General features: G+C 42.7%; 1 protein-coding gene across 2 annotated transcripts; it reads left to right on the forward strand.

Annotated features, from left to right (window-relative positions):
* Positions 1-4829: 4829 nt before the first annotated feature.
* myog (myogenin) lies at positions 4830-14604 on the forward strand. 2 transcript variants are annotated; one of them, XM_061832210.1, is made up of 5 exons: positions 4830-5611; positions 10801-11036; positions 12856-13334; positions 13701-13800; positions 14028-14604. In XM_061832210.1, the coding sequence occupies exons 3-5, from the start codon at positions 12945-12947 to the stop codon at positions 14144-14146; spliced, it is 609 nt and encodes a 202-aa protein (XP_061688194.1). In that variant the 5' UTR covers positions 4830-5611; positions 10801-11036; positions 12856-12944; the 3' UTR covers positions 14147-14604. The 2 variants fall into 2 exon arrangements, with proteins under 2 accessions (XP_061688194.1, XP_061688195.1); XM_061832211.1 differs by lacking the exons at positions 4830-5611; positions 10801-11036 and having other exon boundaries at positions 12629-13334.
* Positions 14605-15827: the final 1223 nt, after the last annotated feature.

A 15827-nucleotide genomic window follows, 5' to 3' on the forward strand; every position in this document is an offset into this window, starting at 1 on the left:
TTTGGTACAGTATCCTTTGTTTGCAATTACAGAGCTCAAACATTTCCTGTAGTTGTTTGCCAGGTTTGCACACACTGCAGGAGGGATTTTGGCCCACTCCTCCACAGAGATCTTCTCTTGATCAGACTGGTTTCTGGGGTGTCGCTGAGAAACACGAAGTTTCAGATCCCTCCAAAGATTTTCTATTAAGTTTAGATCTGGAGACAGGCTAGGCTACGCCAGAACCTTGATATGCTTCTTACGGAGCCATTCCTTGGTTTTCCTGGCTGTGTGCTTCGGGTCATTGTCATGTTGAAAGACCCAGCCTTGACCAATCTTCAATGCTCTGATTGAGGGAAAGAGGGTGTTCCCCAAAATCTCACAATACATAGCCGCGGTCTACCTCTCCTTAATACAGTGCAGTCGTCCTGTCCTATGTGCAGAAAAAAACACCCCCAAAGCATGATGCTACCACCACCATGCTTTACAGTAGGGATGGCGTTCTTGGGATGGAACTCATCATTCGTCTTCCTCCAAACACAGTTAGTGAAATTACGACCAAAAAGTTCAATTTTGGTCTCATCTGACCGCAAAACTTTCTTCCATGACTCCTCTGTATCATCCACATGGTCATTGGCAAACGTAAGACGGGCCTTGACATGTGCTGGTTTAAGCAGGGGAACCTTCCATGTCATGCATGCTTTCAAACCATGACGTCTTTGTGTATTATCAACAGTCACCTTGGAATTGGTGGTCCCAGATCTTTTCAGGTCATTGACCAAGTCCTGTCGTGTAGTCCTGGGCTGATTCCTCACCTTTCTAAGGCTCATTGACACCCCACGAGGTGATATCTTGCATGGGGCTCCACTCTGATTTAGATTGACCGTCATGGACCTTTTTTCACCAAGCTGCTTGGCAATTTCTCCATAGCCCTTTCCAGCCGTGTGGAGTTGTACAATTTTGTCTCTGGTGTCTTTGTTGGTCTTGGCCATGTTACAAGTTTGAGTCTTACTGATTGTATGGGATGGACAGGTGTCTTTATGCAGCTAAGGACCTCACACAGGTGCATCTGATTCAGGAAAATACATGGAGTGGAGATGGACTTTTAAAGGCCCACTAACAGGTCTTTGAGGGTCAGAATTGTAGCTGATAGACAAGTGTTCAAATGCTTATTTGCAGCTGTATCACCCAAATAAATCGTGAAAAAAATCATACATCATGATTTCTGGATTTTTCTTTTTAGATTATCCCTCTCACAGTGGACAGACCCCTCCATGATTTCGAAGTGGGAGAACTTGCAATATAGCAGGGTGTTCAAATACTTATTTTCTTCACTGTATGTTCAAACTGTGACTCACTGCATTTGTACAAATAAAGCTATTCCCTCAATTAGTTGCATCCTTCAAATAAACCTGGTTCTGCCTTGAGTTTTTAGAGCTGACTAAAATGACAAAATGATTGTTATCTGCCTTAATTAAAACAAAACAAATTTTTGCTTCAGGCTGCAAAAGGGGATTTCTCCACATCCAGTAGAATTAAGATAAAACAACACCTAATAGGGTGTTTCTGCCCCCAACATACACACCCCTCACAACTCCCCATCAACATGACTCACCCATCAGACATCACAATGCCCCCCACCCTCAATGCGTGACATGCTGACTGAATTGTCCACGCTGTCAAACGCGTCACACGCCATCCAAGGAGAATGGCACGCCACTAGTGACTTGGCTCCCAGTACAGCTTGGCAATATGGAGAATGATACAGCCTGGGGAGTGGGACAGACAGAGAGGAGGGTGGGGGATTTTGGATGATTCCAGAGCCAGAGTATCTCCGTTTCACCAACCCAGAATAACTTTGCACATTCTCGCTTGAACCCCATAAACTTGGCGGAGGGAAAGTACTCATTTGTTGGACTGAGTCTTTCTCTTTAAATAGGTAATTCAGCTTGGAAGTGAAAATACCTTACATACTATATAAAGCATTTTTTTCAAAACATAACAGATCCATATATCAATTTGCCACTTGTTTCTTTGAAACAACCAAAAGAAGGGGATACTGTAGTTTTTCTGATTCCCAACCTTTATGGGGACAAGTTTTACTTTGAAAATAAATTTTATGGCACATCATCGAATAACTAATGTCACAAAGTGGATAATGTACCTTTTTGGATAATTGTTGTGCCTGTCACTATACTGCATGTCGATAAAGTACTGGTCGTAATCATTATATGACCACTTCAGATAACATTTGACTATTTCCCAAGCCAAGGCGCCTGTCCGGTCAGCGCATCCCTCTCACAGATCAGAGGTCATGGGTTCAAATGTGGCCTCTAATCTTCCAGTGTGGAGTTTGCATTACTGGTATTATTGGAACCTCAAATACAAGAGCTACATAAAAATGTATGCTCCGGAAAATGTTTCAAATTATTATTACTGCTGAGAGTTATACCTGATTAGTATTGAAAGTTATATCCATGTTGTAAAACTGTACTCCACCACATTGTAGAAATTATTATTATTATGACTAATAATGCACACACTGATGCACATATTCCCTCTGTTGTGTCCGACTATTTGGTCGCTCCAGAAACGAGGCCGCTAAATTTGTCCCGTCTTGACATGGGAGAAGGTCAGTGGAATCACTGAAAAACTAAAATGGGAATGCAGGGGTAAGGATCAAAAAATAGAAAGACATTAAAAACTAACACTTATATTTTTATGGCTTTCTCAGAGAAATGAGTTTTAGATCATGAATACATAGGGCCAACTTGGCACCACATGTGCCTCATAGTCGAGGTTCCAGAGGTGGGTAGTCTTTAGGAGAAATTGTACTTATCAGAGTAGACTGAGTTCAATGATCTGCGCCACTCGCTTTTTTTATTTATTAATTTATTGCTTATCTTTTTTTTTTTTTTTTCCTTCAGGTGCGATCTGTTTAGACTTCGACTTCCGTATTGGGCTTCGTTTGATCCAATACAAGGTAACCGCGAAAGACATGTGACTTTAGTTCACCAATCAACTGACACAAGACAGTCACATGGGCAGAAACATAATCACCAAATACGCCAACCCCGCTAATTGACGAGCCGACGTGGCAGCCATGTTGCAAAGGTCGTCATTCCCACAGAAGGCCACTGAGCATGACTGTTTACATTCCAGACATTCCAGACGCCAAAAATAATAGCTTTCATGCAATAACTCTTATTGGTAAGGCACTGTATCCCCAAATGTGGATATATATTAGCTCACTTCCAAGTTGAGCAAGCAGCTTGTAGTCAGTTTCATGTTTTTTGTTGTTGTTTTCGTGATGCATATTAGGCCACATTAGGCTGAGCGACTAAAATTTTGAGCTACATGCTAATACCATTCACACGTACACGGACAACACAAAATACGTGCACACAACACACGGACGCACACTCGCGCGCACACACACTGCACATTCACAACAAACTATTTGACTCACATTCACACTAATGTGCAATTTACTTTAGTTTTCCATCCATCCATTTCTCTGCCCCTCATCCTCACGAGGGTCGCGGGGAGTGCTGGAGCCCTTCCCAGACGTCAGGAGGCGAGGTACACCCTGAACTGTTTGCCACCCAATCGCATGGCACAATGAGACAAACAGCTGCATTCACATTCACACCTATGGGCAATTTAGAGTGTCCAATTAATATTGCATGTTTTTGGTAAGTGGGAGGAAACTGGAGTGCCCGGAGGAAACCCACGCAGGCACGGGGAGAACATGCAAACTCCACACAGGCGGGTCTGGGATTGAACCAGGGACGTCAGAACTGTGAGACCAACGCTTTACCAGCTTGTCCACTGTGCTGCCCACTTTAGTTTTAGTTGTGTTTTATTTGTTGTACATCCTCTGACAAACCATGTTATTCAACCTTTATTCAGTACTTGAGTATTTTTTTTTAAACGAGTACCTTTTTGTTCTTCCTGAACTGGTTTTTGTGAGGATTACTTAAGTAAAAGTACTCTTACTTGACTACATGATTTGGCTATTCCAACCCACCTCTGCGATTTTCTGAGTCTTGGCTCAGTTTTTCCTGTGTGGAGTTTGCATCTTCTCCTCATGTGTGTCTGGGGTCTCAATAACATATTATTTTCATTGAAGACGCTATTGTAAGTGTTACTGTGAATGTTTATTTTTTTCATTTTTTTAATGTGTTATGGTTGCCAGCCAATCACAAGGCACATACAGACAGACAGTATACATTAGCATAGTTAGCATATACTGTAGTGTCTTGTAATAACCGTTGCTTCCCCGTTCACTTGCTCGGTCACAACACTTTTTTCCCTTGCCCTCAATTTGTGCCACTCATGCTCACACTTCTGTTTCAACTGACCCACACAGCGAAAGCCAATGAGAGTTGACAGGAACAAACATGTTTGAGTTTTCACAAATTTAGTACCCTAATTTCTCTAGTATAATGCATCCTGAAGTAAAATGCGCAACCCCAAGTTGACCTAAAAAGTCAGGAAAACCCTTCTACCAAAGTACAATGCGCACCGTCAATTTGCTGCTATCCATATGCTCAAAATATTAGCTCTTATCTGTATTTCTATTTTAGGTTTGTACTTTTGTTTGTACTTGTATTGTTTTTCCAAAAACTGTCTGTACAACAATCATTAATAATAATCATTGTGCACGTGCTGATGTAGCTGGAATATAATCTCGTGACAGACCACAGGACACGCTTGTCCTGGCCCCTATAATTGTCAGAACAGAATCCCTCAATCTACTAAAATGAGTGCTCAACGATGGCATAACATTTTATTAATGCCGTTGACAACACATATCAGAGTCTTAAATAAATAAACAAGCTATTTAACACTGTTTAACTTAAACGTTTTTTGCATTAAATGTGCATAAAACCTTTGTGCATAGTCCAGTTTATTCACTACATAACACAGGCTCGGCCAAGACTTCAAAAGAAGCATCTGACTCATCTCCAATCTGAAAAATATCCGTCGTAGCTACCGTTGGAGCATCACTGTTAAACTCATCATTGAGCAATTGGTCTAGTTCTGGTGCTTCCTGCATTCATGAACAGTGATCCCATCTTGTCATCCTCTATGCCATCCATGGGGTTTGTGAGGATACAATTTTTGAATCCAGAGTCTTGGTTCTCTTTATTTCTCATTATTGTCAGCACTTTGAGGGGAAGTTCCACCGTGCTAACAGTGGAGCCTCTTGCCCCCATACGGCTGCAATCTGTACCCAGCTCTTCATAGCGTCAAGTCGCGATCAAAACGAAAGCTCAAACTACGTACAAATTAGCGTAATGGGCACTTTTAAAAAAGCGAGCATTTCAAATGTGTACACTATCCCTTTTTTTTTTTAAATGATCGTTCGATCGTACTACGTAGTTTCAGCTCACGTTGTTTTGCTTCCGGTTTGGCCGTGTCATCGGCCGGAGTGGTGAAACATTTCTTTTAAAAGCAGCAGCACAATTAGCCCTTGTAGTCGACATTTTTTGTCTTCGTTTAAGTTAAAACAAACTCACAGGCAGTCATTTTTTATATTTAGTACAGTAGCAACAAACATGCTACGGTGACGAGGGTTAAATGCAAAAGTTCCCCCACCTCAACGAGTTCAGAGTTCAGAGATCAGGTCGGTGGCGCACATTTACCATAACATATATAATGTGTAACATGAGACATCAAATATATTAACATTTATATGCATACCTTTTTTTTTTACCACTCTATGTACCTGTATACGACTATACAATGTGATTGTATTTTTTTAGTTTTCATCCATACCTAAATATAATGCGCTCTATTGACTTTTTGAAAATATTTTTGGAAAAAATTGCACAATATTTTCGAGAAATTACGATACCACAGTGGACCTGTCGCTTAGTCGACTTTTTAATTTGTGCTGAGTGGCAAAATTTGAGTTATGACGGTTTTAGAGCTTCAACTATAGAGAACCCATGGGGTCACATATTTAAAAGAGGATTTGGATGTCTTTGGTTCTCTTGGGTTAAGTGGGTTCAAATGGTAGTAGACGGTTAACTCATGTTCGTGTATTTTCTAATGCAGAAGTCTTTTTTTTTTTACATAATAGAAACAAACATATTAATCTAACCTATAAACTGCATGTTTATTATTTATGAATAAAACAAACAGCATCCAACATTGACTATTTACCTTTATGTATTTTGCTTTATTAGACTATTTTATGTTTATTTTACATTAAAAATAACAATTGACTATTTGTAGATGCATTATCTTCAGAAAAGAATGTAAAATCATACAAAAATATATTTTCTATACAAATTAAAATCACAAATGAAAATGAAAATTAGTGACAAATCGCAATATGAGGATGTAATTTTTGTAATTATTTATTTTTGTAATTTTTTTTTGTAAAGGTGTCGGAAATGACGGTGATGATGATTATACCAAATTGGTATTGCTTCTTCATCATATCAGGTCGTTATGATCAATGTTTGCGCTATGCGTCCAAACGTGTTTGTGGGAAGTGGGTTATGAATGCAAGTGCGTGTTTGTGTTTGTTTCCAATGTGCTGACGCCTCGCAGCGAGTGGCATGCCAGTGGAGGGAAGGGCAGCGGATGGTCCGACCTCCATTCCTGTGACTTAACCTGACACCACTTGCACTCAGACGGCGACAGCTGCGCATGCACATGCCGCCCGTTCTGTTTGTTGTCGGGATTACTGTGCGATAAAAGCACCAATGGGCAGCAGCACGGTCGGGCTCCACAACTACTGTTTCCTCCCTGACTTGGAAAGCTTTCTCCGGGCCTCCAGAGCCCTGTGGAAACACAGGTGGGCCTGCTCCATTCTACAAGGGAATGAATGGGAGTATTCTCCCTGTGATTAACTGAGCCATAGTAGAACCGCGTCTCCTTTAGACATCAGTCAAACGGGCTGGCTTATGTAAGGAGCCATTACTCAACACAAATACTGGGCTGCGAGAGCAGCGACGTGCAGGAATCATCTTGGGGTTTGTCTGTGTCATCATGCTATTGCGACCTGAAAGGGAAAATTCTGCACAGTGCGCACTGCAGTTTGTACACTGGTGCCTTGCGGTATGAGTAGGACGAGCTTGAGCTGTCGTTTGACCGACTTTTTTTTCGTTTGTTTTTGAGTGCTATATAGTAGCAGTGACTCAACTTACTTCACAACTAGCAGCAATTTGGCAGCGAGCGAACAATTCTTCAAAAAACAGGATTCAGGTTATCTATTACCAGTTCCAGTTGAAGTTTACTGTCAAAACTAAATATAAAACTAAGAGAGATACACAACGTGTTGTTACAACAATCACATAGCTTTTTCTTCATCATGTCAGTGCACCTCAGTGGTTATAAACAATGAAAACTGCTAGCGGTGGGCTAACGAATAACATAATGGTTGTGTAGTTATAACCTTTGAAGCAACAGATATTTGAACACTAATGGTGGAGTATAATTGTAGACTTATTAAATAACAGTACTCACAGTGGTTGTGGCAAAATTATTAAGGCATAAATTACTTATCCTCTGCAACAAACAACAGATTTTGCTTACTTTTTTAAAAAAAAAAATTAATTGATTTATTTTATGCATTCTTACATTTCTTACTATTCCCGCCTTGTATGTGGGAATGTAGATGCACTTTTATCCACCTGTAATCAGCACTCCTTCCTTTTTTGTTATCTCACGTTCTACTTCTACTTCTACTTCTACTACGTGTATGAGATTTCCTGACTGTGCTCACATGAGTGGCATCCAGATCGGCGATGACCTGTATGGCTAACCTGGGAGAAGGGGTTGGTGGAGTGGGAGGTTTTGGGGTTAATGGAGACTAATTCAAGCCTTCCTCCCTCCTGCTGAGCTGCCCTGCAATGTGTTGCTTCTTGTCACTGAGAACTGGAAGAGTATTGGCAGTGATGGGGCAATGACTTTATAGCTGTGTCATTTCTAAAACACATTAGAAAAAGACATCATTGGATAGGCGTTTGACCAAATATATCCTTTTGACTGTACAAAAAAAACAACAACTATCATTTAATTAATAAAATATATTTTTAACATCTTTAAAATGATCTAATATGACTGTTCTGAACTCCTGTGCCAGCCTATTATACACTCATCTGAAGTTAACTGCCAAATATAACATAAAACAAAAAAAAAAACTACCCCTTATGAAGGCAACCATGTTAGTCTCTGCTAACCTGAGTGCTAACATGAGAAACTCCAGAGGCACGCAGGCTAACAATTAGCATCTATGCGGTGGCGCTGTTACCCTTCAGGAGACGGATATCTGAAGACAAACTGTGGGGCAACACATGTTGACCGATCATATAACAATACTCCCAGATGTATGGTCTTTATCCTCTGTAAAGAACTATTAATATTACTGCGAGAGAGACTCAGGTACTCTCTTACGAGGCTGAACATGTGATCCTCCAGTAAAACATAACCATTGGTCTGCCTTGTACTGGTCCCGGGTGGGCAATGAATGAACACAATTGTAACAACACAAAGTGACAAAAACTGTTAAAAATTCAATTTAGTGTGTTATAGACTGATGTATTTTTTCTCATAAAAACAAACATTGGAATTTTTTTTTCCAATTTATTTCGGGAGGCTGCAGCCAATGATGACATTCGCATTCATTTCAGTGCAGAAAGATGATTTGTGAGTCGAACTCATATCTCAAGGCACCACTGTATTTTCTCACCTTTCAAATGAGACTGACATTTATTTCATTTTTAACAACTTGTCACTTCTCAATAACATTAATAAGCAATATTCCAAGGTTATTATCCAAAACAAAATTAAACCTTTTATCTCAGTTGACTAGTGAGGTATGAATAAAGCCTCTCTTTTGATGGTTGGATCATCTGCCGCCTGAAAAATGAACACCGCTCCAGCACCCACCCCCGCCCGCTCCGATTTATGGCACGTCGAGTGTTCACTTGAAACTTGGCGTAGAGCGTCTTATCCAGCAAAAGACACAAGTGTGTCGAGCCGACGCTCCACAACACGCACACACACGTCCCTAGTTGTGCTGACAATGGGTTATGATGTGGGACGCATGTGAGTGACTGAGACTCCTGTCGGACCCCCAGACCAACACAGGCGTCTTTGTGCTCCCTCCACCATCAGTGACCATCCATCACAGATTAACCTGACAGCCCGCTGCAGCTCTGCCTCAAGCCTGAACCAGACGAGAACACGAGGCGCTAGAAACCAGCAACCCATCAAACTTTTGCCCATCATGATCCAGCCACAGGCTCGGATCATTTTATTTACCGGCGGGGGTGACGCATTTAGGAAAATGATGCAATAAATAGATTTACATTCCTGTGTGTTACTAAAGTAGGAACTGAAATCTCTATACTGTATCTTAGACAATATGGAGGAGATAAATAGAGCCAAATGATTTACGTGTGTGCTTCTGATTTTCTCTTCCTACCGATCATAGTTTCTAACTGCAATTTTTTTTCGTTTTGGTTATTGTTCACTGTCGTAGCAAGAAAACTAGAAAGTACTGTGGCTTGCAACCAGTTCATGGTCTACCCCTACGCCTGCCCTTAGATAACTGGGATAGCCTCCAGCACTCCCTGCGAACCTTGTGAGGATAAGCGTCTTGGGAAAAAGAAGGATGGGTGTAGCTGAGGCAATAATATGGATTGGTACATGCTTCTTGAGTTGAAACGCTCTTAACCTTTTCAATGTTACAGTGCTTAGTTTTCTGTGTCCTAGCAAAAACAGAAGAAATTTTAACAATATGTGACCCAGGGAAGTTACACCACGACGTGTAGATAGTTTTCGACCATGTGACCTCATCCAGCCACGCGGCCATGTTGGATGGGTTCACTACTGACGTGCCATTCACTCTGTTGCTTTTGCATATAGTTACACAAATGTTTGTACAACTGGTAAAATTGACACATTATGGCTAAAAAGACTTTGGAAAGTTATCGGGGCTCATTAGATGTTTCAAGAAACCATTACGACAAGAAGTGTGCTTTGATCGACAATATCGACCCATATGCCTTGGAGAAACACAAATGGAGCAAGAATTTCGAACTGGGGGCGTCGGTAACCTATCCAGACATCGTCAACTATCTCTTCTTCTCGACAAGCGCTTATACCATGGACCAACTAAAGAATTACAAAGCTCTGGAGGGCTACAACCAATTCATCAATGGCTGGTTTCGTCATGCGGCGGTACTCATTGTAACCTATGTCTCCACACTGCTAAGGTTAGTGTACTGCACAATGCAATTTAAATATGTAGGCTGAGGATACTTCATTTCTGAGTGAAAGTATTCATTCACGTGATTACAATCAGCGTTGTGTTAAATTATGCTGATTATACCAACGAAAGAGGTGTAGATTGTTATTATTTTCGTTTTTGAAAATCTGCACTTAACAATCACTTTGGGGGAATGAGAAAAGCAAGTGCAAACCGAATATGTGAAACAAAACAAAAATTAAGACGGATTCACTATAGAGTACTGGGGGGGGGGGGGGACTCCGTTCAATTTTAGTTGCTTTCATGGGCTGACAAAAAATACAGATTTTGAGAGACATGCATTGCACCGCTATTCATACGCCTTTCTGAACTGGTTTCTGCTTCGTTACGGTTTGTTGACTCAAATTCACCCATCCAAAATGGCGCCCGTTCTCTAAACCGGAAGGTGTGTGACGTCAGTCGGAAACTATCTATACATGTCACCACGTCTCACTAGTCCGAAATAAATGTAGATACGTAGTCACCCCGTAAAATGTCAATCATTCACCGGAGCACTCAGAAGTGTGTGTTTCGGCTGTGTGTCCAAGCCAGCGGAAGCTCGTCAGATTTAGACGGTGAGCCATGAGGTGAGACATCTCCTGGAAGGATTAACACTCGGCGCTTGAGCTGCAACTGGCAGGAGGAGGTCAGGACAAGGAAGAGCATTTCCACCTCCGCGTGTTCATTTGATCACTCTTCCCGGATCTGCGGAGTAAGAGGAGCCGCTGACAACTCTGCGCTGAGCTCTGGCTGTTCCTCCGCAGGCTCCTCTGTTTCGCACAAGGTCACTACAGTACCACAGCAAGCTTGCAAAAGCAGAACCCAAATACCTTTTTATGTGCTTCAAAATACTTTAAGTGCGACCTTTTCACCATGATGTAACATGTACTTCCGGGTAACAAAAGACAGCTTCCTCCAATGGCACCTCTACTAATCAATTGACCGAAAATTGACAGAGAGAAACAGAGTAAATGGCTTGAATCATGATTTAAGACTTGTTCTCTGCCACTCAAGATTGAACATATGAAGTGTCAGTCGAAAAGCTGGTCCGTAAGGTGAACTGCTTCAAAGGGCGATGGAACGTTTTACCATGTTTATTTTAAAATAGACACAAGGGAAATTCGGAAACAGTTGACATGATCCCTGAGGGACTGCTGAGTTAATTAATTTTTATGTTGTTCTTTTGTTGGAGAAAATTTTGAATCAGAATTAGCTTTGTTGGCCAAGTGTGTAAAAAAACACAAGGAATTTGTCTCCAGCAGTTGGTGCTTCTCTGGTACGACGTACAGAACAAGAACAACAAAGCAGCAACAACAACAAATAACAAGAGACATTTCTATTTATAGGAACTGTTCCTTATAAGAGTCGTGCAAGATGTAAAATCTTCACACTAGCATACTGTAGTATGCTAGAAGGGTAGACATTATATTTAGCTAAATAACTCAGGTATTCCAACCAAACATTCTCTACATACCTGTGAGAAGATGTCTTCAGGAATCCTGAAGATGAAAGTTAGCTCCCAGTCTGTGTCTTTTGAAGTGGCTACGACACCACCAGCCAGTCTTTCGATATTCTCATTACAAGTTTATGACATCAACTCGATCTATCCTCCTCCCCCACAGTTTCAGCTGTTTTCATTATAATTTTATTCATGGAATTGAAAAAAAACCGCCTCAAACTTTTAGGATTATTCTGATGGTGCAACCCCAAACACCAAGTTTACGTCATCATTTCAGTTCACGTCACTGCCAGTAAATCTCTACTGCCACGTGAAAGCATCCCGGTGACCCCTTTTTTTGTTCATTTATTATGAAATGGTCTGTTCTGTACCAACCCAGTCGATCATTCCGACATCGTGGCACAAAGTGAAATACAGTATTAATCTGTGACCTAATCTTGGGTAAACATCAGTCCTCAGCCTCATTTCCTTTGTCTAAACAATTCGGAGTCAAACAACTCCTTGTCATTGCATATCATTGGAACAAGTGACAGCTGCCTCTAGAGTGTCCATCCCCAACTCGGCGCCCCAATTGCGGGCGCCTTTATGTATAGCGCCATGGATGGAGACGTGAGGCTGGGATTAGCTCATTAAGACGGACATCTTTGATGCACGGTTATCTTTCCCATTTCCCTAGCAACTCGATCATATGCTAGGCTCTTGAGACACACGCAAGCACAAAGGCCCCCACTTTACATGGACACACACACACACGGGCCGAGAAACCTCCAGAGATCAGGGCCCAACTGAGATATGAAGCGTAGATGTGCAGCAACAGCTAAACGTCGTGTCAGGTTTCTGGGGGCTCGTGCTAAATTTAACCCGGTGATCCTGCAGCAGGCAGTGGGGTTTAAATGCCAGCCTACAGTTGCTCCACACCAGTTGTTCCCCACACGTCTTCCACTCATCACAAACACAGGCCAAGGACGAAGGCAGGCACGCACACACGCGTACACTCCGACACACACGCTCCAGGCGCGGGACTTGAACACCACGTACGCGAAGCGAGAGCGGTTCGAAGGGAAGCGAGGGATCTTTGTAGGCTCACACAACACAACGTCGTCCAATATGGAGCTTTTCGAGACCAACCCTTACTTCTTCCCAGACCAACGCTTTTATGAAGGTGGGGACAACTACTTCCCCACCCGTCTGCCTGGGGCGTACGACCAAGCTGGCTTCCAGGACAAGAACTCCATGATGGGCCTGTGCGGGCCTCTCTCTGGGGGCGTCGGGGTGATTCAGCCAGAGGATAAACCCTCGCCGTCCAGCCTCTCGCCCCATTCCGAGTCCCACTGCCCGGGCCAGTGTTTGCCGTGGGCCTGCAAGCTGTGCAAACGGAAGACGGTGACCATGGACCGCCGGAGAGCGGCCACATTGAGGGAAAAGCGACGCCTGAAGAAAGTCAACGAGGCTTTCGATGCCCTGAAGAGGAGCACCCTCATGAACCCCAACCAGAGGCTGCCCAAGGTGGAGATCTTGCGGAGCGCCATTCAGTACATCGAAAGGTTGCAGGCCCTGGTATCCTCCTTCAACCAGCAGGACACCGAGATGGGGCACTACCGGGCCGGACAGAACCAGCCTAGAGTGAGTAGTGGAAGAAGCTAATGTTAAGATAAAATGAAGAATGAGGATGGCATCCAATTGTCACGAAATGGAAGATTTTAGAACATGAGGTGGTTTTTAGTGACTGGATTGACCACAACATAACTCTTATGTTTTGAGTCATTTTGAGAGGACTATTTCAAAACATAGTCTTTAAAAAATATCAATTTATGGTGTGAAACTACAAAGGTAAAATGAGGTTTGTTTTGTTTTACTTACTCATCACTTACATTTGCCACTGTGTGGGGTCTCGGTCGTGTGTGGCTCAAATGTTTCTGTGCTGGTGCGCTGTGTCATAACACCGTGACTGACAGCGACTTCTGCCTGTGTGTGTCTCCATGGCAACAGGTGTCGTCATCTAGCGAGCCCAGTTCGGGCAGCACCTGCTGCAGTAGCCCCGAGTGGAGCAGCACCCCGGAGCAGTGCACGCAAAGCTACAGCAGCGAGGGTCAGTCCATTTCACGCTAACACACACACACACACACACACACACACACACACACACACACACACACACACACACACACACCACACACACACACACTCAGAGCAGATCTTTATGGGGGTCACCCTTAGGTAAGCCTCCTGGGTTTTAAACTTAAATCTCAATGTAGTGATGAACTCCAGAACACACACAGTCAAATGCTCTCTCACATAATGTGTGACTCTCCGCAGAGCTCCTGAGTGCCGCCGACTCTCCAGAGCAGGCCACCATTCAGACCCTGAGCTCCATCGTGGAGGGCATGGCCTCAGCAAATGGCGCAGTGGCCTTTCCTGTGGACATTCCCAAATAAGAACTTCCACAGAGCAGACCCCGAGGAAGAACACTGCGCTTCAGACACAAAGTGACGAGACGATCGGAGAAGCAGGCTGTTATTTTCCTATTTAAATCACAATTCACCTTGGCAGTAACGAAGGTTTCAAAGGGTCTGCTAAACAAAATGAATTCCACCGTTGGCCTTATTTCCTTTATTCCCTGCCTTAATCCACCATTTAAAGAGTCAGTTGGAAGCTTGCATTTGAAAAGACTTTGCATGAACAAGGCCTAGTTTTTCTCCTTACTTAATTTAAGCTTTCCTCTTTTCAAAACCTTTCCCTGATCTTTCCTTCTTGTTTTGTGTGTGTTTTTATGGAAACAAAGAACCATGACTTTATTTGTGGGGCCAACATGTACCATGGCAGTTTTGACCAAGATCTGCTTTATGTTAAACTGGTAACAAATGCTAGTGATGTAAATACGTTCCCTTTTTCTACAGAGTGGTTTTGCCAGTTTATTTTGTCTTTTTTTTTTTTTTTTTGCTAACTTATTTTTGACTTTTATAACTAAGATTGTTGTGTATTTGTAGCTGTTTGGAAATGTAATATTTCCTGACCAGTCCCTGCAATAAAGACCATTTTGAGTACAACAACTACAGCCTTTGTTGATACAGCAGAACCTCTATGGCCAAACAAAAAAGAAAAAAAAAAGAATTACAATAGGGAATAATTGTATTTGTTCCAGTATTTACTGCGAGCATCTTGAAACCTTACCTGTACAATATTACATGTGGCGGCACGATGGAGCAGCTGGAAAAGTGTTGGCCTCACAGTTCTGAGGGCCTGTGCTCAATCCTGGCCCTGCCGGTGTGGAGTTTGCATGTTCTCCCCGTGCCTGCGTGGGTTTTCTACGGGCACTCCGGTTTCCTCCCACATCCCAAAAACATGCAACATTAATTGGACACTCCAAAATCCCCCTAGGTGTGATTGTGAGTGCGGCTGTTTGTCTCCATGTGCCCTGTGATTGGCTGGCAACCAGTGCACGGTGTACCCCGCCTCCTGCCCATTGACAGCTGGGATAGGCTCCAGCACTTCCCCTTGTGAGGATAAGCGGCAAAGAAAATGGATGGATGGATGTTACCTGTTTCGATTCTTAACTATCACGAGTGTCGAAAAGAAAAAAATACACGGGGGTCTTCAGAGTTCCATTCCTGTGACATCAACGTAACCTGAATTTGTATATCAATCAATCAGAACCTGTCATAGGCTACCGCTAACGCAGTCGTAAAGTCATGCTAATCATGATATTAGAATAAAAAACACTTTTAGACCAGCGACGTAACACAATCGACCGAAAACCAGCAGTAACTGAGAAGGCCTTCTTGTGCCATGTGATGACGTATTCAATTCCACGCCATTTGTAAACTAAAACGCCGAATGCCAGGGACCGTCGCAAACCACAGACAAAATAAAACGTAAAATGAAATGAATGCAGCAACCATGTGCGCCTGGGTGGCTCGTCTCATCACAACACAGACGACTTCTGGGAACATTCCATTCTTCTAACTTTTATTAGCGTTGTCAACTTTCTGTCGCTTTGGCCAGTTTGTAGTGAGCTGCCGGGACAGGTGTGGGTCACAGTCAATTCAATTTGGGGATTCTGCGGACATCATCACATTTTTTCGCCTTGGCCAAGATCACACAAAGCTAAAAAAAATG

This window comes from Syngnathoides biaculeatus, chromosome 10 (genome assembly GCF_019802595.1).
Source record: "Syngnathoides biaculeatus isolate LvHL_M chromosome 10, ASM1980259v1, whole genome shotgun sequence".
Lineage (NCBI taxonomy): Eukaryota > Metazoa > Chordata > Actinopteri > Syngnathiformes > Syngnathidae > Syngnathoides > Syngnathoides biaculeatus.